This window comes from Argentina silus, assembly GCF_951799395.1.
Source record: "Argentina silus genome assembly, chromosome: 17".
Lineage (NCBI taxonomy): Eukaryota > Metazoa > Chordata > Actinopteri > Argentiniformes > Argentinidae > Argentina > Argentina silus.
The window spans coordinates 15,468,406-15,489,957 of NC_139671.1; the positions used below are offsets into that span (position 1 = coordinate 15,468,406).

A 21,552-nucleotide genomic window follows, 5' to 3' on the forward strand; every position below is an offset into this window, starting at 1 on the left:
TTTCGAAATCACATACCCCAAAAAGAAAGAAAGAAAGCATCTGTAAAGCCATCAGCAGGTGGCAGTAAAGATTGACATCATCATCACCGTCGTCCTGTACTCGATTTTTGTTCCTTTCTATAAGAAATTGCAGAGATATAATACAGAGAATGGATACATTGCATGGCATTTCTATGATTTTGATTTCTCTGTTAAATCGATTCAACAATGATTATTTTGTAAATTGGTGGCATTTTCGAAAGAAGCCATTGCCATAGACCAAAAATAAATACAATGTCACTGCAGAATGATTGATGCAAACTGTTTTGTTTTGTTGTTGTACAGTAATCCAAGTCGAATTTGTCCATTAGCACAGATCTTGAATCAGCTTTGCCTCTTCAAGTCCAGCTAAATCGAAAAACAGGCCTTAGATCCGTTTGAACTTCCCCTCAGCTCCGTGTACAGTGCGAAGACCGTCCTTCACCATTTATCATTGGTTGACAATAGAAATCAGACTTTTCATGGGCTAAAAACTTAAAGTAACCCTTCTGCTAGAAGTTTGACCAATGAAACACCAGGGTTCAGCCAACACCTCCCAAAAACAGACCGCCTCGCAGTCACGAGGGACCAATAGAAAGCGCGTAGGGGCGGGGAAAGTACGCGTCGGAGCGTCAGAGTTGGTAAACATCATTGACCTCATGGTGAAAGAAGCACCATTTAGGGGACGAGACACCGTTGCAAGGACAACCAGACATTCGCAAATACTGGTGGTAAGTATCAAATATTCATTAAAGTATAGTGTTTTAAATAATGGAATTGATACATATTGCTCAAGGTTGGTTGGCCAATGTTGACATGTCATTGAAGAGAAGAGAAGGGATTGCATCTGCTGCGTGATGCAGTAGCAAGCTACGATTTGATAGCGAAATTAGCCAGCTAATCCAGCGAGTGACATCTTTGAAATTATCGCTTGCCAATTTACTGACGTTGATAGACTATTATACAAATTCAGTTATTTTGATTCGTCTGTTCACCTGCTTATTCGACGTAGTTTGCTTGGTTAGACGCAACCAGAGTCTTGCAAAACATGCATTTCGATTCATCAAAGCCAACATGTGCAGGAAAAGTTATGCATTAGCTTCTACCCCTTGGTGATAGCATTGCTTATGTAAGTGTTGAAGTAACCATTCAAACTAGGTTCCTTTTTTAATGGCAATTTACAGAAGCCAGATTTTTGTGTTTATTAAAATGCAAAAATAAATGCACTTCATTCTCAAAAATACCCTGAGGAGTCATACTGTTCTCTTCAATAGTCAGAAAGGCTTTAGCAAAAAGATTCCTCTTTGCATTGTGAGTTTTGCCTCAAGGACAAAGCTGTGACAAGGGTCACAAAGGAAGGATCTCAGGAGAGCTAAACCCAGCTGGCCCATAAACAACATTCAGCACCAGTGACAGCTGTGACACATGCAGACAGGCCTGCTTAGGATCAAAGTAGTGATCTAATCTTACCAGTAATGTATGCGGATGGAACTGCAAATAGCATATACAGACATAAATAGGTACAGACATTATTCAGCAAGATAGTCAATTTAACACAGTTGAGATGCTGTGAGCTTTTGTTCCGGGGCATGGTGGCTAGCCTTTCGCCTAGTGCTGACTAGTCATGGCATCCCTGACAGTTATGTGTCTGCAGGACCTGGATGACACTGAGTGAGATGATGACATTGAAATATGCAGGCTTTGATTGTCGCACTGAAAAGCTTGAAGTTACAATTTGAGTTTGCTTCATTAGGATTTTCTCCATGCGTAGTGTGTTGTTTTCATGCTTTCACGGCATGCAAAGTGTTTCTGTCTGTGCACTTTGAAGGATATACAACAGGGTTTTTTTAATCAACTTGTCATTGTCAGAAACTTGACCAATAGAAAAGGCAGTGACCTACTTAGCGCAATCGTTAGCCAATTGTAGCAGTGGAGGAAATCTGTCCTGTTGATTTTTGATAACAATTGTGCTGTAGGGGCCAACTCAAGGAGGGAGGCAGGGGGAGGGGGCGAGGGGGGCGGAGAGATTGAGAGAGAATGAATGGCATGCTTGCCTTGTTATTGATATCAAGTGGCACAGTACGCTGTGTGGTGTAGGTCAGGGTCAAATTGAAGGTGACATCTAGGTGTCATTTAAGTAAACATTGTAGATGGCAGTGGATGTCTCAATATCAGGGTGTCTTATTCTTTCTGACTCACCTGAGGTGGTGGTGATGATGATGATGATGTCTATTTTAGTGTTGATACATGTTTGTTTTAATTGTATTCTCTTGTGTGCAAGACAAATTACCATTGGCGCAATAAAGGTTTTATTAATTTATTTATTCATTAGTCAGTCAGTCGTGTTTATATTCTCTAAATGACAACGAAACAGGCAGGTTTTGATTGTGAGGTGCATAGACAGTCCCACAGAGAGAGATCCTGTAGTAATCCATATGAATATTGTATTTAAGCTTATACCGGTTTATTACTGTCAATACCGTCCATACCGTCTCCACCTGTATTTTGCCATCATTATACCCACCAACGTTTGTTTCATAAATATTGTCCAACTACTTGCCATACATTTTCTACAAGTTTGAGTCATGTTGAAAGTCAGCTAAAACGTATTACCGTATACCGGGGTATTTTGGAGGGAACTTATACCGGTTTGAGAAGATCGGCACAAGCCTAGTGCAGATCGGCGGAGAGATATCGTAGTTTGCAGTTACCTACAGTTTACAGAAGGACCTTATCTACTAGCCTGTACTAAGTATGATGGTATTTTAATGATACTTAAATTATATTTTAATGTGAGCACATCAAAACAGGAAGGAGACATCGGGGCACATTACACCACCACCACCACCCCCCGCCCAGTCTCACAACAATAGAACATCTTTCAGCCTGTCATTTCATGTCACATCTCCGCTCAACATGTTACCACAGCCAAGATGACCCTCATAAAAAAAAAAAACTGGCCTGGAACATCCTATCAGAGGCCAACGTCTTGAGGAAATGGCCATCTGCTACATACATTTGGCTGTGCTTCATCGCCACTTCATAAAAACCTTCCGCTATCTGATATATGGTTTTGTGTGCAGTCGCAGTCGCAGTCTCGCTCTCATGTCTCTTGTGAGGGCGGCGGCCATTGTTGTTGTGCAGAGAAAGGCGACACGTGGGCTGTGAGGCTAGCAGGAAGGAACGACAGGGAGACGGTGGTGGTGGTGGTGGTGAGAGAGAGAGGGGGGATAGGAGGACAGATGAATGGCTGGCTGCAGGTGAATGTGAGGAGCACAACAGGCCTCTCTCTACCAATAGTGGTTGCTGATTTCAGCATGGGTCTTTCCAGTTAACAATTTAACTGTTAAAAGTAAGTTCTCTAGTTGTTCCTCTACCAAATGGGAAGTTTCACAACATACTAGTGTTTCATAATCTACTGCAGCTTGGCAGCGTCTGTGTGTTTTGCAACCAAGGATTGTCTATCTTCAAACTGGAGATGTTCATGCGTGTTGGGAGTTGCCAGGTTGATGGGTGACTACATACATGCTTGTCTCAGGGAACACCCAAATCAGATTCAAACAACTTTATTTAGACGTTAATTTTGAACCTAGCACATGAGTAGTGTAGCTGCAGTATAGTTCAGTCTAGGTGTGACTGTACCCCTCTTTCACACAATAGGCTACTTGAAGATCCTCCTACTTTGTCATTGCAAAACAAAACAGGACAAGCAGTGCCGTACCCATGTCCTTGTTTGGCAGGGTTTCACTGACATTCTTCAGGTGTTGTTGAAGCAACACCTTCCCACAGCACAGGTACTACTTATACCTCTGGGTTTACCTAAAGACATAGGCCTCGATCCTTGAGCAACAGCACATCTGTTTGGTCCAAATCTAGAGTTATGTCGAGGCATGCCACCACCTATAAGGATTAAACAATAAAGCAATGACATGCCAAGACACAGGCACTCTCACATGGACAGTAAGATAAGCTAAGCAGCTGCATTGTGGATGGGCGGTTCATAGTGGTCTGCTGCACTCAAAGGTGTGTTACATAAAGGTAGTCATATATACGCCATTTAGCTGACGCTTTTATCCAAAGCGACTTACATTGCAGTGAGTGCATACACGGGTCCAAGCGGGATTCAAACCCACAACCTAAGCGTTGTTAGCACCATGCTCTACCAACTTAGACCACAGCGGACCACCAAGGTGTTCTCTTGATTGATTTGAGAGGTTGTTTAGCGTTCTTTGAATGTCTAGTGCTGTAGGCCTTGAGTATTTCTGCTAGGCTGCATGTACAGTGGAGTAGAAGGTTGGCCTACATTCTTTGTGTCTACTCTTCTCACAAGTTAATTGTTTATTTGGCTTATATCAAAGGTCATGTCGTTTATACAGTCTCTTCTTGGTGTAAATAGAGCATAACAAGGACAAACAAGTGTTCCACACCAACCTCACTAGCCAATTAGTATTTACTGTGAACCTGCTCGTAGTTACAGTGCAGTGCATACAGATAACTTGCCCCTGCTTTTAATTCTATCTGGTGTCACATAAGGGGATGTGAGATTTGGATACAATTTTCACTCGGTGCATATCTCACTTCAAAACATTACCACCAAGGATACAGGGATACCCCTAAGCCTTTAAACAAGAACTGTCATTAACCACCTTTTAAACAACTTAATCTGTCGTTGTGAATCTTCAGACAGTCACAAATTTGATATGCACCATGCACTGCATAGGCTTACCTGTTACCTGTCACCACAGCCATGATGTCTGTTAACCGTTCAGAGTAGGGGATGGCATGGGAAGTGATGAAAATGGTCTTTTTCCTTTCCAGTGTCAATCCTGCTACAACCTAACATCAGACATTTTTCTTGATGGAAAAGTGTCACTTCATGTTATTATAGCCTGTCTAGCTCCTTCTTTCAGCAATATACATATTTTCATATGTATTCAATATACATATTTTCATATGTATGAAAAGCTGTTCGTTTTATAGATGAGAGGTAATGTTTCAATGGTGTCATAGTGTGTCTTATAATCATGTCAAACTTATGAATTAAACCGTTGCAGCACACAACCTGTACGTGTGATGATGAGAGGTGCACAACAAAGTTTTTGGATGGTATAATTCAAATTCCAAATCAATTCCAAAAAATATAGTCAAATCACAGTGTGGATCATACCATATAACAAACAAAAAACGGTATACCGCCCAGCTCTACTGTCAGCTCACTGGCATGCCTGCTTCTCACACAGAACCCAGGAGACCCATCAGTCTCACTACGTCTCATTTGAAACAGTGTAGGCTCTGACTGAAGAGAAGCAGAAAGTGAGGGAATAAAAGTGTGTGCAACTCACTCCATCAAAGTTATTACTCTCATGGTCAATCGTCTGTCAGTCTGCACCTTGTCTACTGTGTGTGTGGGTGCGTACGTGCGTGCGTGCGTGGCTGTGCGTGCGAGTGCGTGAGTGTGTGTGTGAGCCTGTCGGTATCTGTCTCTGTCTCTTACACTTTTGTCTGTGGAGAACCAGAGACGTCGAGCAGCTTCATGGTCTCCCTCAGGACAGGGGAGAGGCCTACTGCAGAGAGACCTAGTTGTGTCTAGTCTAGTTGTCTTTATTGAATTAAGAGTGTGCAGATCACATGCATGCTAACAAGCCTCACATGCAGCGGCCTCGTCGCAAATCAGCCCCACAGTGTCTTAGTGAGCATACAGTACTGGCACAAGTGCACACACACACTGAAACATTCCTGGGCATCCATCTTCCTCTATTTGTTGTATTCATCATGCCCAGACATGCGAGGCAGTATGGGTCAGAGCTGTGAGCTGCAGAGCGGAGGATTATTTGTATTTTTATACAAGCCAGCTTGTCATCTTGGGAGATTTATGTGTGTGTGGGTGTGTGTGTGTGTGCGCGCCCGCTCGTGTGTGTGTGTGCGCGCCCGCTCGTGTGTGTGTGTGCACGCCCGTTCGTGTGGGTGCGTGCCCGCTCGTGTGTGCGCGTGCATCTGTGTGTTTGTGTGTGTGTGTGTGTGTGTGTGAGAGAGAGAGAGAGCGCGACAGGGAGGAAAGTAGTGAGAGAATGAAAGTGTGTAGTTTGTCTGGGCAGTGTGCAGTAGAAACTCTGTTGCCAAATAAATCAGGCCATGGTTTCATGACCTTGTTTCCAGCTTTGGTTTAACACTCAGGGAGAGAAGAGGGAGTCCTTGGAATTTAAAACTGTGTATTCGATCTGTCATGTCAAATCCACAGTATAAAACCACAATACGAGAAAATATGATTTATCCATCACACTATTACTGACACTGATACAGGATGGTTTTTGAGTGCCTTCATCTCATAATTGATTTAATGATATGTAAATGATTGCCTAGGCTAGGTTGGCATGTTCTTGATGCTGTTTTGAAAAGCGGAACCCCAGCGGTAGGTGACCAGGCATGGAATCCTAACCTGTAAATTCTTCTCCGTTTAGTCCAGTCATGTTGTTTTCAAAGAGGGCCTTGTTCCTCTGCCTGTGAGTAAGTGGCCCCCTGCTGCTGTGTTCCTGGTTACCTCAGGATAGAGAGGGTTTAGACTTGGCCTCTATCAGTGGAGGCTGGTGGAGGTACAGTAGAAATCAGAGGACGGACTCATTGTTATGCATGGAATGGAATGAGGAACGGTATCAAAAGCTCCATGCAATGAGCCCGTCCTCCGATTTCTACCTCCTCCAGGACAGCCAAGCCATGCCAAGCTGTCACCAGCCCAGGCACCAGACAATCATCTCTTCGACACTGCCTGTCTGTTCAGTAAAGACAATTACCTCTCATTCTCAATCATCTCTAGCCAAGGATGAGCTCACACTAGCCCCCTCTGTTATAGATCCCAGTACACAAACCACCTCTGTTGCCAGACTACACCCTAACCCTCTCTGGGCTTTGTCCTGGTATTTAGGTCCACTGTCTGTATGCTTAGTTAAAGACCAGTTTATCAGTACATCCAAAAACCTCATTTCCACCCATCTCAATAGAGGTCATCTCAATAGAGATTCACGATCTCATACGGAGCATCAGATATTGGTCTAAAATGCTGGGGGGCCTTCAGTGGCGTAGCACACTAAGGTGCATACCATATCATCGCAAGGTTCCTGGTTCGATTCCGGCCATCGACATATCCTGCATGTCATCCCTCCTCTCTCTCACCCATCCTTCCTGTCAATCTCTACTATCTCTATCCCAATAAAGCAGAAATGCCCTAAAACATATTTAAAAAAATAAATAAAAATGCTGGATCAGGAATCGTAGATGGGGATAGCTGTTTACCGATCCGATGCCTTGGGAAACTGTCGTAAAAACATGCGAAACGCGGCAAGCTGGCACACGACTTGGGTGATGACAATAACAACCATGTCTGTGGCCTGTAATTACTTCACGCTTAGGACAGACACCAATAAAACTGCTTGTTGCAAAATGTGTGAGTGTTTTTGAGGGGTGGCAGTAACATTTCACATGAATTTCTTTTTGCCTGTTATCGGATCTGTACTCAGCTAACAAAAGTCAGTATTCAGTATGAGCAATGGAAGAAGTGGTCTGGGTGCATTCCTACCTCTCAGTCACCTCCATCGGATGGATGGATGGATGGATGGATGGATGGATGGATGGGTGGGTGGGTGGGTGGGTGGGTGGGAGGTTAAATAGATAGACAGACAGATGATTTCATACAAGAGAGATCATACAAGCCACCTCTGTTACATACAGTAGACTCCATTTAGGCTGTCAATGTACCCTAAACCCTTCTGGACTCTGTCCTGATATTTGAGTCTACTGTAAGGCTTGATAAAGACCAGTTATGTCATCAACTGATATGGCGAAGTACCACTTCTCCACTTAGGAGAAATGATTGGTGGAGACAGGAGTGCGCTGTGATTGAAATAGGGCAGCTTGTCCCTTCATAACGCCACTCTATGATGGCCTTTCTCTATCTAGGGCTAACTGTTGGAAGCTACCAGTGGTAGTCATGACTCTGCATATTAGCTATAAATAAATAACTGCCTAGCCCACGTTCCAGTGTGGAATAAGAACATATCAAAGCCAGAGAGCGATGGAGAGAGGGAGGGGTAGTTTTCACACTAAGCCTAGCCCATCTCGCCCCCTCCATTCCAGAGAATCCGACTGGAAACGCGGTGAGGTTTGGTGAAAGAGGCATTATGCTTTGGCCTGGCTTCAGATCTGCTGTCAGGGCTTTCTTTAGCCTAATTTAAACATTTATATTTAACCAGGCCATTCACTTAAGAACCAATTCTCAAGAGGCACAATACTAAGTTGTCAAACGGAGACACAGTACGAATCTAGAGCCACTGCAAGACGAGGTCTGGTTGTCTTTACATCTGTTTTGTAATCCTGGGTGCCAGTCAAGGCTTTGCCTTGCCAGTCAGTCATTATTAGTTGTTGGTTTGTCCTCTTGTCTCTGAGTGAAAACATGTTTAACCTTTGCAAGGCAGGGTGTCTTGGCTGCAGTGAGACGTGATAGCAGCTGTGTTATGCTGCCCGGAGCCCAGAGCCTAGCCAGATGCTCAGGATTGTTGTAGTGCTGAGTGGATAGCTGGCCTTAAGCCTGGAGGACCCAGGCCATAGCTGGATAGCCACTGCTTATTACTGGCAGGCTAGCTATAGTATGGTCCCGTACAAATAATAAAGAAATGTGTCCTTTCTTGCTCCTGTTCTTGGAAGTAATAACTGATCCAGTGTGATTGGATTGGTCAAAACAAGCTTTCTACTGCATTGGTATAAGCAGTCAAGTCATGTCAGATGTTTGAGCTGTGCTTGCTTGGTGCTGGAGTTTTGTACCAGCTAGGCAGATTAAATCGAGCTGAGCTAACGTATTTGCCTCCCTCTGTGTTTGTCCAGGAGTGAGGGAGACCAGACCAGTCATGGCAGCGGCAGCAGACATGATGTTGCTGATGCGTGGCTTGGCCAAGCTGAGCCAGGCTGTCATGGAGACACAGGCTAAGACACTAACCAGCGGTGGAGCCCAGGCAGTGGCCCAGAGCATGCAGATGACTGCAGAGCAGGGCCTCGGTGCAGCCATGCAGAAGATGCAGGTGGGTACAGGTGGATGGGAGGGGAGGGGAGGGGAGGGAGGGAGGGGAGCACACAGGTGACATTGATTCCCTGGGCTTTGGAATCTTATCATGGTTGAGTTACTGGCTATGCAATTGGCAGCTATTTGCTGTCACAGTGTAAGGACAGGCCAAAAGAGAACTTAACCCCCACAGACCCCATACAGAGAACATAAAGGAGACCTGCTGAGGGCTTCAATACACACTCAATCACAAATGAACCCCTAGGTCCTAGTCCCTATGCACCTTTCCATCATAGGGCAGGACACGTTTGGGGCATCAAAGCATCAAATTGGATAGGTTACACCTACATGTGTCAAATCCTCTCAGAACTCCACAAGTGCATAGGGTAATGCGAGATTAGGCAGTTTGCCCTGAGTTGGAAGTGAACTGTAATGTAATTGACCCCCAACCTTGTGACCCATTGATGTTTTGTCCACTGTTGTTGATTTTTTTCCGTTTTTAATTATTGTTGTTGTTTGTTTTTAGGACTTGGGAGGGCAGCAGCAACAGAACACGTCCGACTTCGGAGAGGAAATGGACTCTCGCTACGACTTCTCCGGCGCGGAGGGCGGTGAAGACAGGGCAGGACACGAGGGGGCGGGGTTTAGGGACGAGGGGGCGGGGTTCCCGTCTGAGGACACAGGAAGTGGAGACGGTGGGACGTACAGCAGCACTAGCAGTGGCGTCGGTGGCCATTCGACCGTTAAATCCAAGCTGTTTGATGGCTACAAGGACCCCAGCAGTCAGTTCTCAGGGCAGATCCGCTCCTACCACCAGGACCACTCCTCAGTGGGGGGGCTCACCGCCGAGGACATAGAGAAGGCGAGGGAGGCCAAGAGGAATGAAAACAAACCACACAAACAAATGGTACTGCTGTCACTGTACACAAACACCTCATTATTTAACCATCTTTCTGCATTGTCTCACAACAAGGTGGAGTTGTTCTTACGTGACATTCGGAGCCTCCACCGACCCGTCTTGTAGGACGTGGATCGTCAGATTAGAAAGCATCCGCGATAAAATAGGTCCTGATTTGTGAGATTCACACACTCTCCCATTGCTTTCTATGGGACTGCTGCCTAGGTTACAAAACCATGAAAATATACATGGTTAGTTACTGTTACTTGATGCACAGCATTAGTTACTGATGTTTGAAACCACTTTTAGAATAATTAATATACACTGTTCAGTTTGCACAGCTGAGGGTAATACACCATTTGGTTTCATTTGACATTTGAGCTGCTCAGCTGGCTGGCTCACTGAACAGTCTATGCTGGTGTTCAACCACCAAAATCTGTGTTATTTTCAAGGTCATGTCGCTAAGAAATTTGCTGGAGAAAAACATGAAAGTAATTGACAGATGTATCGTTTCAGTTATGAGTAGTCTACACACTGTAACGATATGACGGCACATACTTTTGATCTTTTCCATGACCGTTCAGGTCAGGGCGGACGGAGTGGAGCTATCTGACGTGAGACAATGCATCTCACTGTTGTCTGATTTATTGATGTAGTACATTTTACATTTATGGCATATAGCAGACGCCTTTATCCAAAGCGACTTACAACAATACATTTGTTTAAGTAAGTGTAGAATCATCTATCCAACAGTCATCATAAGACAAAGTAATCAATGTTCACACCAGGGGCCATTGGCAGTCGTAATGCCAGTAGGCAATATATTTTTTTATTTTTTTATTTATTTTATTAGCAGGAGAGAACTTGTACAGGGGGGTAGTAGGGGTGAAGAGGTCTCTGGGTTAGGGTTAGTATAGGGGGGGGGGGGGGGGTAGTGAGGGTGAAGCGGTCTTTAGGAGGGACTGTTAATTCTTTGTCGATACTATGATACTGTTGTTGTTGTTCTCATGTCTCTTGTTGTCTAGGTCAGTTAAAGTGTAACACGACTCCTGTTTGATATCTTTCCTGCATTATTCATTTTATTTTGCTATAGATAATATCCCATCCCTCACTCACACACACACACACACACACACACACACACACACACACACACAGCAATCTTGACGCCTGTCACTCAAATCAAGTTAAAATTTAACCATTATCTCTGATAGTCTGTGTTCCAAGCATATTGTGTTCTCTCTCTCTTTGGTCTAGCTCAGTGAAAGGGCGAGAGAGAGGAAGGTACCAGTGACCCGGTTAGGGAGGCTCGCCAACTTTGGAGGTAAGGATTCAGAATTCTATAAGTCTACCTCGTTTATCATTTCAGTTTTTGACTCTGTCACTCCTTTTGAATGGCAGAAACAGAATTTGAAGGAAGTACTACCTTTACAGCTCCAAAAGTGTAAAACAAGTGTCTCATTCAAATCCTGTTTCTCCTGTTTACACCTTCAACACTTGAATCCACTGATTCTAGACATTACATTAAAGCAGATGTTCCCCAATCTTTTTTGTCTTGCGACCCCAAATTGACATCACTCATTTCCTGTGACCCCAACAACTTAATTGTGGGCTATCCCAACACATAATGACATCCAAGTGTATTCTTATCGTCAATAAGGTGCTCTCATTGGTATGATATGAACCCCAAAACACTGCAATATAGACTACAGGTGCAATACACAGACAATGTTTGTCTTCATACAAAAAACAAATTGTTATTTATCAAATCATAGAGGTTAGTTTGATTTCTCAGGGGAAATCAGGGGACCCCACATGGGCTCCTGGCCCCAAGTTTGGGAACTACTGCCTCAACCCCGACACTACAACCCAAACTACAAGCCCTCCTGCCAGCCTCTACTGACCGCCATGGCAGAAACCAAAGAGTCAATATTGACATGGCCTGTATTTTGAGCTCTATTTTTCCATGTGGATGGAACCAGCCTGAAGTGCTCTCAACCGACGCTTCAGACTGGGTTGTTGGGTCTCTGCCTTCCTATAATTTATGTAATCTGGTTTAGAAAAGCCCTATACAAATAAAGGTATTATTATTTTTATTGTTATTAATACTGTCATAATGTTATGTTCCCTTCTCACAATCAGTAGTCAGATGTGCTAGTCTCCCACCCCCATGTCCTGTATTGTGTCTGTTCTCTGCCTCACATGGCACAGTGTTTTGTTCCCTGTTGGCAACAGTTTTCAATCCCGGGGGTGTGGGTGAAAGGTCACCAAAGGCCGTTTAGCAAACACTTTTATCCAAAGCGACGTACAGTAGAGTGTGTGCATACATTTTTCGTATATATGGGTGAAAGGTCAAAGAGAGAAAGAGAGCCGTACGCTCCAGCCTGCAAGGTTAATCTGTTTCACCAAAATAAACAGATAAACTAAACTAAAAATAGAAAACAAACCCTTTTGAGAAAGTGTCGGCTGTCGAGTGGGTGATGGCTTCCCGTTAAGAATGCTGTGGGCTTGAAAGATGTACTGCTCCTCCTAACGGGTTCGCCACAGGACCTGTCTCTCCTTGCTCACGGCTGGCTAGTGGGTTAAAGGTGGTCTGCTCGTCCTGAGCTCGTCCAGATTGAGGCCTCCGGGTTAATCTGGCCTTTTGAGCAGTAATAGTCCAGGCCGGACTGCTCTGCTCCTACTTCTGCTGTGCTGCTGCAGTTGGAATTGGGATTACGTAGGAGTGCTTAACTAGTCTGGGGATCTATGTACCTAACGTGCTGCCACTGAGGGAGGGAGAGAGGGAGAGAGAGAGAGAGAGAGAGGGGGGGGGAGGGAGAAAAAGAGAGGGCACCATTCTGACTCTGATGGGCCTGCACTGCAGTAGCTACTGTATGGTTCAATGTGAACTGTGAAGGATATGTGAGAGATGTTTTTAGCAGAGGGTTGTAATGAGAAGCTCTTTGGCCCCCGCAGATGGATGAGAGAGATGGATGTGTTGATGGATAAGGTGCTGAAAAGACAGGACAGGATCAGCTGTCATGTAAGCACTTTGAGATATCTATAAATGTAAGTCTCCCATCACCTTGCCCACCTTGCCGTGTGTGTGTGTGTGTGTGTGTGTCTCACACTGGAGTGAGTCAAAGCTCATATTTGTCTGCTATGCCATCATGACAGAGGGGATTAATGCCCTGCATCTCTATCCAATGTCCAGCCAACCAGCCCTGCCCTAGGTCACCTCCCCGGCTGCCGGCATGCTAGGCATTTAGAAGCTGCTTGTTATCAGACACAAACACAGGAGAGAGAGAGAGAGAAGCCCCCAGGAGCACCTGTTTTCTGTGGACCCCTATATGGCCCCCAACGCCGCGCCATCTTGGATACCTTACACAGGAGCAGCCCTGGCATTCTCCTCTCTCAGGGCTCTGATGCATCATGGGAGGTGGGGGTACGAGGTGAAATTTGTTGACAGGTCACCCTGTCCTTGAGCTGGAGATCAGAGTTGCCAGGTTTTATGGGTTTGATTGATCAAGGGTTGTCAGGTTTGGTGGGTTCGACTGACCCAGGGTTGCCAGATATTGTGTCTTCTGACTTGTCTGTTCTCTTCCCCAATATGGCTTAATGTTCTTCCAGATACCTGGCAACCCATAGCCCTCTCCTGTGGAAGGAAAGTGCTTTGCTGTCTCAGGGATTTTTCCTCTCAGTTTACCTGGCAACCCAGAAAGTGCTTGGCTGTTTGGAAAACCCTCCTCACAAGTTGAGATATAGTTCCTGACAGGATATCCAGTTCCTGGTGTCCGTGACTGATGATGTCACAGGGTGTTCTATTAACACCCTTCTCAGGGTGTCAGAGGATGTTAGTCAGTGGCCTTTGACGAGTACAGATGATGCTTCAGGAAATGATACACACTCTAGACCCTGAAGGCCCATTCGTGCTCCATCAATGACGCAACTGTTGCTTCACGCAACTGTTGCAGAGGAGGTTGCAGAGGGGGTCGGGCAACTCTCTTGATTTCTTGATTGCGCGACCGGCGGCATAGATGTTGCACACCATTGATTGGTTGGTTAGTGAATGGAGGCGGAGCTGAATCTGAATCTCTGAAGCTGATCCTCGGCTCTCTCTTTGCTCTCTCTTATATAAAAGCAGCAGCTCTTCCTCCTCGTTATCTATCGCCTGCAGCTGCATCATCAACAAAACTTCCATTCCTCCTTTTAGTTGCGAACAAAGTGGCGAGAGAGAGTCTGCTAGCGTGGCTACCACCAACTCCTTTGTTGTTTGTTGTTTGTTGTTTTGCCGGATTCAACTTCCGGATCCTGGATTCCTTGCTTTCACGAAAACCTAATTTAGGGACCTTTTTCAATACATCGCCGCCTAGTGTACAGAAATGTAATGTCACCACTGCGCACAGGCTGTGGACTACGCAGAAGTATGGATTACAGAGTACTTACGACAGTGTTGTGCAGTGAGAATCGCGTACTAGTTGCACAAGACACAGAACACACACACACACACACACACACACACACGGAAAGATACACATGAATGCCTCCATGTAGAGATGTTTATATTTGTGGTCTTACCAAGCAAGCTGAAATACCAGGATGTTGGAAAGTGGTCTGACCAGTTGTCTCTGTGAAAACCCCCCTCTCTGTTGTCTCAACAATCCTTCTATATACTACCTCACACAAACACACTATTTCTGAAGTGTGATATCAGGTCCTGTGGCGGTGGTATGGTGTCACTGCTGTATGTGTGTCTCTGTGTGTGTGTGTGTGTGTGTCTCTCTCTCTGTCTCTCAATGTGACCGTCACCCTTCTGAACTGGATCTGAACTGCTGCAGGAGTTACTGACTTCACCCCGATAGGCCTTAGTCAGCTGCAGTGCCAAGGCAATGAAGATATGACTGCATACTGTTGACCAAGGAGAAATACCTAGAGGGTCAGCATGTGTAAACAAGATATACACAGCAAACCGAGCGAAGCTTCTAGAATACAAGTTATTTAGTCTTGGGCAAATGCAATATGTTTTATTAAAAGGATTGATTGATTAGATTAGATTGTACTTTATTGTCTGCTTGAGCAGAAATTGGTTTTGCCTCACATGCTCCATCAAAATATAAAGGTACCGTACATAAAACCACAACACATGAACAACATCAACATCTTAAAAACATAAGGCACTCAAACACATAAGCGAAAGCCACAAAACACATTCACATTACATCCGTTTGCACAGCCATCAAATACATCTCGTCATTTACCATTGTACTGGTTAGTATTGCACATTCCCATTCACATAATTGATCGGTTGATTATTTTTCATCCTCAATGGGGAAATTGAGTTTATCAATCTAAGTCATCAGCACTTAGCCATGTCATTTAGGCCAAGTGAAGAAAACAATGTGACACACACACACAGGCTGCATATTTACAGTGTTCAGATAAAAGGTAATCTACAGTTAACCCCGAGGTTGAGTAGTCTGTATGTAAACAAATGCGTTGTATTGTGATTGCACACTTCCTATAATACACTTCCTAATAGTCAGAGACCCTGTAGTGTGTGTATGTGTGTGTTCAGTGTTGGAGCCAGAATCCTAATGAAGGCCATATAGATCAAATGCTTTGGTTTGTAAAAAAAAATGCAGACACTTTCTTAAATGTTGTCCTCCGAGAGTAGCCGAATACTTTTCACAGTATATCCAGTCTGCTCCTCCGTTCATGCCCCTTGTTTGAAGTAGCGACAGCCATAGAAATAGTAGAAACAGACGAGTAGAACAGACATGGTCCCTCAGACCATGGCAATTTGACGGGCACAGTACACACCAAAAGATGGCCGCCGGTACCACCCACCATGGAGTGTTTTAATTCGGAGTGTTTTAATTCCATGGAGTGTTTTAATTCGGCATGTCCGTCTGTTCTACTCATTCTATTTCTAGGGCAACAGCGCCCTTGTTTCCAGTTTCTTAGACAGAGGAACTAATGGCGGTGCTGTAGCTACTGATTGACCAGCGGCTGAACACGAGCAGTGTTTGAGAGCGCAGGTGTGGCTGGCGGCTGGGGCTGATAAGAGTCCTCCGTAGTGGAAAACACTGTACACAGTACTGCCGGTCATGTAGTCACTATCAGGAAATGACCTAGAATTCACGCATACGGCAGGAAACAGACTTGTGTTGTGATGTGGCAGGTTGGTTTTGGTTATCTCGTGGAGGTCAATGGTTCGTACAAGTGCCAACATTAAGTTACAACAGTAATATCCCTTAATGTCCATTGTTTCTCCTCAACTGTGTGTTTTGAGAGAGAGAGAGAGAGAGTCCTAGTTTGGCTTGTGCACAAGGGCGCATCTCTTAAGTGTTACAGTGCATTGCCTAAACGGGGAGTGTTATGTAATCAGGTTATGTAAGACCGTGCTGGAGGAAGGCTCTGCTGCTGCAGTGAAACGTGTTGTTGTTTCATTCCAGCACGCTCCCCAGAAAGGTGCAGCTGTCAGCATTATCCGACGTCGTTCGTGTTTTTAGGTGCATTACTTGCAATACGTTTGCTACGTTATGAAATGTGTCGGTTAGATGTGATCTTCATTTTTTAGATGCTCCTCATTTTCCCATCTCTGTGACACATCATTTTTCCCCCCGCCGTCCGAAGTTCCTTACTTGCCCTATTATTGACATGAAAATGAAGAACTCCAATACCAAGCTGATGATTCAGACAGTGTTTTTACTTCTCTGCTACATCGGCAAGTCTAGATTTGTGATCCAAACAGGCAAAAGGTGTTTATTCAAGCGACTGTAGCAGTGAAAATCTTCATGCCCAAAAGGAATGTTATTTTTAATGCTTATTGGAGCATGTTTATGGTACTGTAGCGCTGTGGTTCTGTTAGAGAACATACTGCGTTACAAAAAGGCAGATTCCTGACAGCTGTCCATAACTGAGAGGTTAAACCCTCAGCTGACCAGTCAATAGAGCAGCATGAGTGAGTGACCCGGGAACTACGAGGACCTGATATGACCTAACTGATTTCACTGGGGAAGCAATAGGCTGGGGGACGTAATTGACACACAAGGCCGTAGTCGGTAGCATAATGAAGATGCAAGGGGGGGGGGGGGGGGGGGGGAGAGTGTTGGTTCACAACGTGGGCCAGTTTCTTGTACGCAGATAAAGGCCTGGACTAAAGACCATGTTTTAAAACGAATCTCTATTGAATTGTATACTTTCAGTCCAGAAGTAGCCATAACCTGGGTCTGATAATCTGGCCCTACTGTATGTTATGAAAAGATGAATTTTTTGGGAATGTTTACATTGTGTGATTGTACAGTCCTCTGTGGCTCTGTTGGTAGAGCATGGGGCTAACAACGCTAAGGTTGTGAGTTTGATTCCCGCTGGGACCATATATCCAAAACAATGTATGCACTCACTGCAATGTAAGTCGCTTTGGATAAAAGCGTCAGCTAAATGGCATATATATACACTACCAGTCAAAAGTTTGGGCACACCTTGCCAAGAGTGTGCAAAGCTGTCATCAAAGCAAAAGGTGGCTACTTTGAAGAATCTAAAATATAAAACATATTCTGGTTTGTTTAACACTTTTTTTGTTTACTACACAATTCCACATGTGTTCCTTCATAGTTTTGATTTCTTCAATATTAATCTACAATGTAGAAAATAATTTAAAAAAAACTAAAGAAAAACCATTGAATGATAAGGTGTGTCCAAACTTTTGACTGGTACTCTATATGTATTGTATTGTGTTGTTGTTTACCTCTGTGTTGTTGTTGTTGTTGTCTCCTGCAGGTCTGGCAGTGGGGCTGGGCTTCGGCGCGCTGGCAGAGGTCGCCAAGAAGAGTATGATGCCAAGTGAGAGAAACGGTAACTGTTTAACATAAACTGTTTCCTTTTGTACGACGGCAACCGGAAACAGGTTTATGTTTGACGTTACTATTTATTCATTGCACAAATACACCCGTGCTCAAATGGAGAGGAGAAGACCAAGAGCGCCGTTTCGCTTCTATAAAAGTAACAAAGGTATCGAAAGGGTGCTCATTGGAGATGAGGTCTGAATAGGCTGAGAACAAGAAAACATGTTGTAGCTTGTGTGGGGGAAAATGGAAGACAATATAAGCCTACAACAAAAACCAAAGCACTCCTTTTGTGGTACAGACGTTTAAATGTTTAAGTTGGCTTGCCACCGCGTTGCGTTACGACATGTCTTCATCAGAGTGTGAATGAAAACAAGTGGGATGGATCATTAATAGACACAAACACCAATGCTTTTGAATCCATGTGGGGAAGTGCACTCTTGGGACTGGGAAATATTCACCAATCAACGCTTAGATTAGTAGTAATGAAACTGTAAACAGGCCCCTCTCCTCAGCGGTTACACAGGGCCCAATAATTCACACAGGACAGGTGTGATCTCTATGGGTCTCTCACCCGAACTTTAGCACCTTCTCCAACAGCTGTCAGGGGAAGAATTGGAGCAGCCATTTATTGAACTGACCTTTCCAGGCCCGGCAAGAGAAGGAGATAGAGATGGCAGTTGGATCCAGGGGAGAGCAGGGCATAGAATTAGAATAGAGTAGAACACACATGCCCTTTCAAACCAACATTCCATGGTGGTTGTACCGGTAGCCATCTTTGGCGTTAGGCAAATTGCTATGGTGTGAGGGGACCAGGTTCATTCTACTCATTCTAATGGGTACAGGGCTATTCACAGACCACAGAGAGACATTGATATTCACATTCACACCATTGTCGCATTACTGCCCGGTACTAGAGACGAACAGAGTGTCTACAACATTGAATGGAGGTCAAGCATTAATCCATTGCATTCACTGATCATACATTTTCATGGCATGGATAGTTAGGGTTGAAAAAGTAGTTAACTAATATTGTACATGTCTTTTTCTGTCCTCAGATGGTAAGATGTTAGTGAGTAGTGAGTGTGAACTGAAGGTAGAAGATTATAAATATTATTTTGAGTATTATTTAATAGAGGTAGACTTGGGTCCACAATTTCAGTGCACAACTCTCTGAAAGCAAAGTGAGGAGCAGAGTATTACGGTAATCAAGATCTCTCCTGGGAGAATACAGCAGTGTGTCGGTGAGGTCATCTTGTCTCAACGTAAAAGTCCCTGTAAATCCCCTTCTGCTCCTAAAGCTTCAGTGTGCGCACCTCTCCACCTGATGTCACACCATGCCCCACTGACACACATTCTCCAAATAATCCACCTGGGCAGGCCTCTGCTAGAGTAGAGGATTCTGGGGGTTTCAAACCAGACTTGGTGGTGGGAGAGGGAGGAGGGGCGAGGGGGGAGGGGTGGGTGAGAGAAAGGATCGCCAGTTCAGATGCCACACATGGTGGCTAATGAGTTAAGAGGAGAGATGATCCTCTCTCTTATTCATAGACCCTGTTCCTATGTCCTAAGCCACAGCAGCTGTGGAAAGAGACTATACTCTAATGTCCATGATATTATGATCAATGTCAACAGTGGAACGGACACTGTTCCACTGTTTCCCTATCCAATGAATCCATCATAATATGTCTACCATGTCTGAAGCCATTCTGAGGTAGTTTCACATTTAGGTAACACAGTGCTGCTTGAAAGTTTGTGAACCCTATAGGGATGGTCGTCATTTTTTTCTAAAATATTCAAATGAACTGTTGTTTATCTAAACCCCAATTTGTAATAAAGACATTCCAAATAAAGGACACAAACAAAAACAATTATATTTTCATTGGGTTTTTTTAACAAGTGGTTTAACAAAAACTCAGATTTCATGTGTGCAAAAATATGTGAACCTCTTCAGTCAATAGCTTGTGGCACCTCCATGAGCAGCGATAACTTGGAGTAAATGTCTCATATAGCCACTAATCAGTCTCTGACATTTGTTTTGAGGGATTTTATTTTTTTATTTCTTTTTTGACAGCAGAGGCTTCTTCCTAGCAACCCTCCCACGAATGCCATTTCGATTCAGTGTTCTTCTTATTGTTGAAGCATGCACAGTTACCTGAGATACAGCAAGGGAGGTCTTCATATCTCTAGATGTTATGTTTGGGTTGGCTTTTACCTGATTTATTATTTTTCTTGTGGCTCTTGGGGATATTTTGGAAAGGTGTCCACTTCTAGGCAGAGTTGCTGTCAAGTTAAATGCTCTCCATTTGTAAATGATTTGCCTCACAGTGGACTGGTGGAGCTCAAATCTTGTTGAGATGTTTTTATAGCCTTCCCCAGACTGATGTGCTCTCACTACCCTCTTCCTGAAGTCCTCTGACATCTCCTTTCATCTCGGCATGGTGTGTTTTGCATTCACCTGTATGGGTAACACAAAACTGACCAGGTTTCTTATTCACTATTTATCAGAGTCCCACCCAAACTCTTTCCTAAAGATCTCTACTTCAATTGGTTCAATTGAATAATTTGGTAACCAATTATTTACCCACCTGATTCTACTTACCTACTCGATTTTAACCAATGCAACTTGGGGTTCACTTATTTTTGCACCTGCACTAATTTCTCTATAATTTAGTTTTTCTACTACACGCATGATTTCCTCTAAACCAACATATGGAATTGGTCAATATAAACCTTTTATGTCAGATAAAAAAGACTGGTTCTGATTTAAATAAAGATTTCATGGTAAAAACAAAAGAAATCTATAATTGCATAATGGGTTCACATACTTTAAAGCAGCACTGTACATTATCTCTCCCCTCAGGTGACAAGAAGGCAGTGCTGGACTCCAGCCCGTTCCTGTCTGAGGCCAACGCGGAGAGGATCGTCAGGACGCTGTGTAAGGTCCGCGGAGCCGCCCTCAAACTGGGACAGATGCTCAGTATCCAAGGTGAGACAGAGAGACGCCCAGACCTGTTACCCAATAAACCCCCTTTACGCTGGTCTATGGACCCCAGTCATTTTTACGTTTGTGTCCACACGAGTGTGTTCTTGGTGCGTGCGTATGCATGCGTTTACATGTCTCTGTATTTGTGTGTGTGTGCATGCGTGTATTCTATGTGCGTGCGTGTGCGTGCGTGCATGCATCCCCCTTTACCCCCAATGTCATGGCATCCATCAGTCAACTTCAGTAACACTACAGGGCTGATGTAGTGAGAGAGGTCTCCCTCCAGCCTCAGTTCACTATGTTAGTGTGTGAGAGGATTTATTACTGGCCTCCGTTCATGTGTTTCACAGTTCAAGTTCACCACACACCTGGTCAAACACACACACACACACACACACACACACCAGTTATAAATAAGCAGTCCTTTATTATTACTTCCTGCCTTCTCCACTCTCTCAACCCCTGACCCAGTCTTGACATTGACATTGGCTGTTGGCTAGCTTATCCCCTTGCTTGTTTACATATCTGAGATGTTTCTATGGTGATATGAGTATGGCATGGTTCTTAGGGCAGTGTTCTTGTTTTACCTTGCCCAACGGTCCCAATTGTCAGTTTGTTTATCAAGCTTAGTCCTCTTAGTATCTTGGCCAATTAACCTCAGTTGGGACTTTGTGGATAAATAAAAGTTAAATAAAATAAAAATAAAGTCCCATTGAGTCCCCTTTTTTTTTTAGTAATAATTGTGTATATGTACAGTATTCCTGGTCCAGACAGGCAG

At 44.2% G+C, this 21,552-nt stretch overlaps 1 protein-coding gene across 2 annotated transcripts in view; it reads left to right on the plus strand.

Moving 5' to 3' along the window:
- The first annotated feature begins 659 nt into the window (after positions 1 to 659).
- Positions 660 to 21,552, plus strand: part of coq8aa (coenzyme Q8A-a) — a 33,092-nt gene continuing 12,199 nt past the window's right edge. Inside the window, exons 1-6 of one of the 2 annotated variants that reach the window (XM_083688655.1) lie at positions 660 to 749; positions 8,890 to 9,083; positions 9,591 to 9,971; positions 11,220 to 11,286; positions 17,727 to 17,801; positions 20,652 to 20,777. In XM_083688655.1, coding sequence (XP_083544781.1) covers positions 8,913 to 9,083; positions 9,591 to 9,971; positions 11,220 to 11,286; positions 17,727 to 17,801; positions 20,652 to 20,777 — 820 coding nt within the window. In that variant the 5' untranslated portion in view covers positions 660 to 749; positions 8,890 to 8,912. The remainder of the gene's footprint in view (positions 750 to 8,889; positions 9,084 to 9,590; positions 9,972 to 11,219; positions 11,287 to 17,726; positions 17,802 to 20,651; positions 20,778 to 21,552) is intronic. The other variant, XM_083688656.1, reaches the window with a different exon arrangement.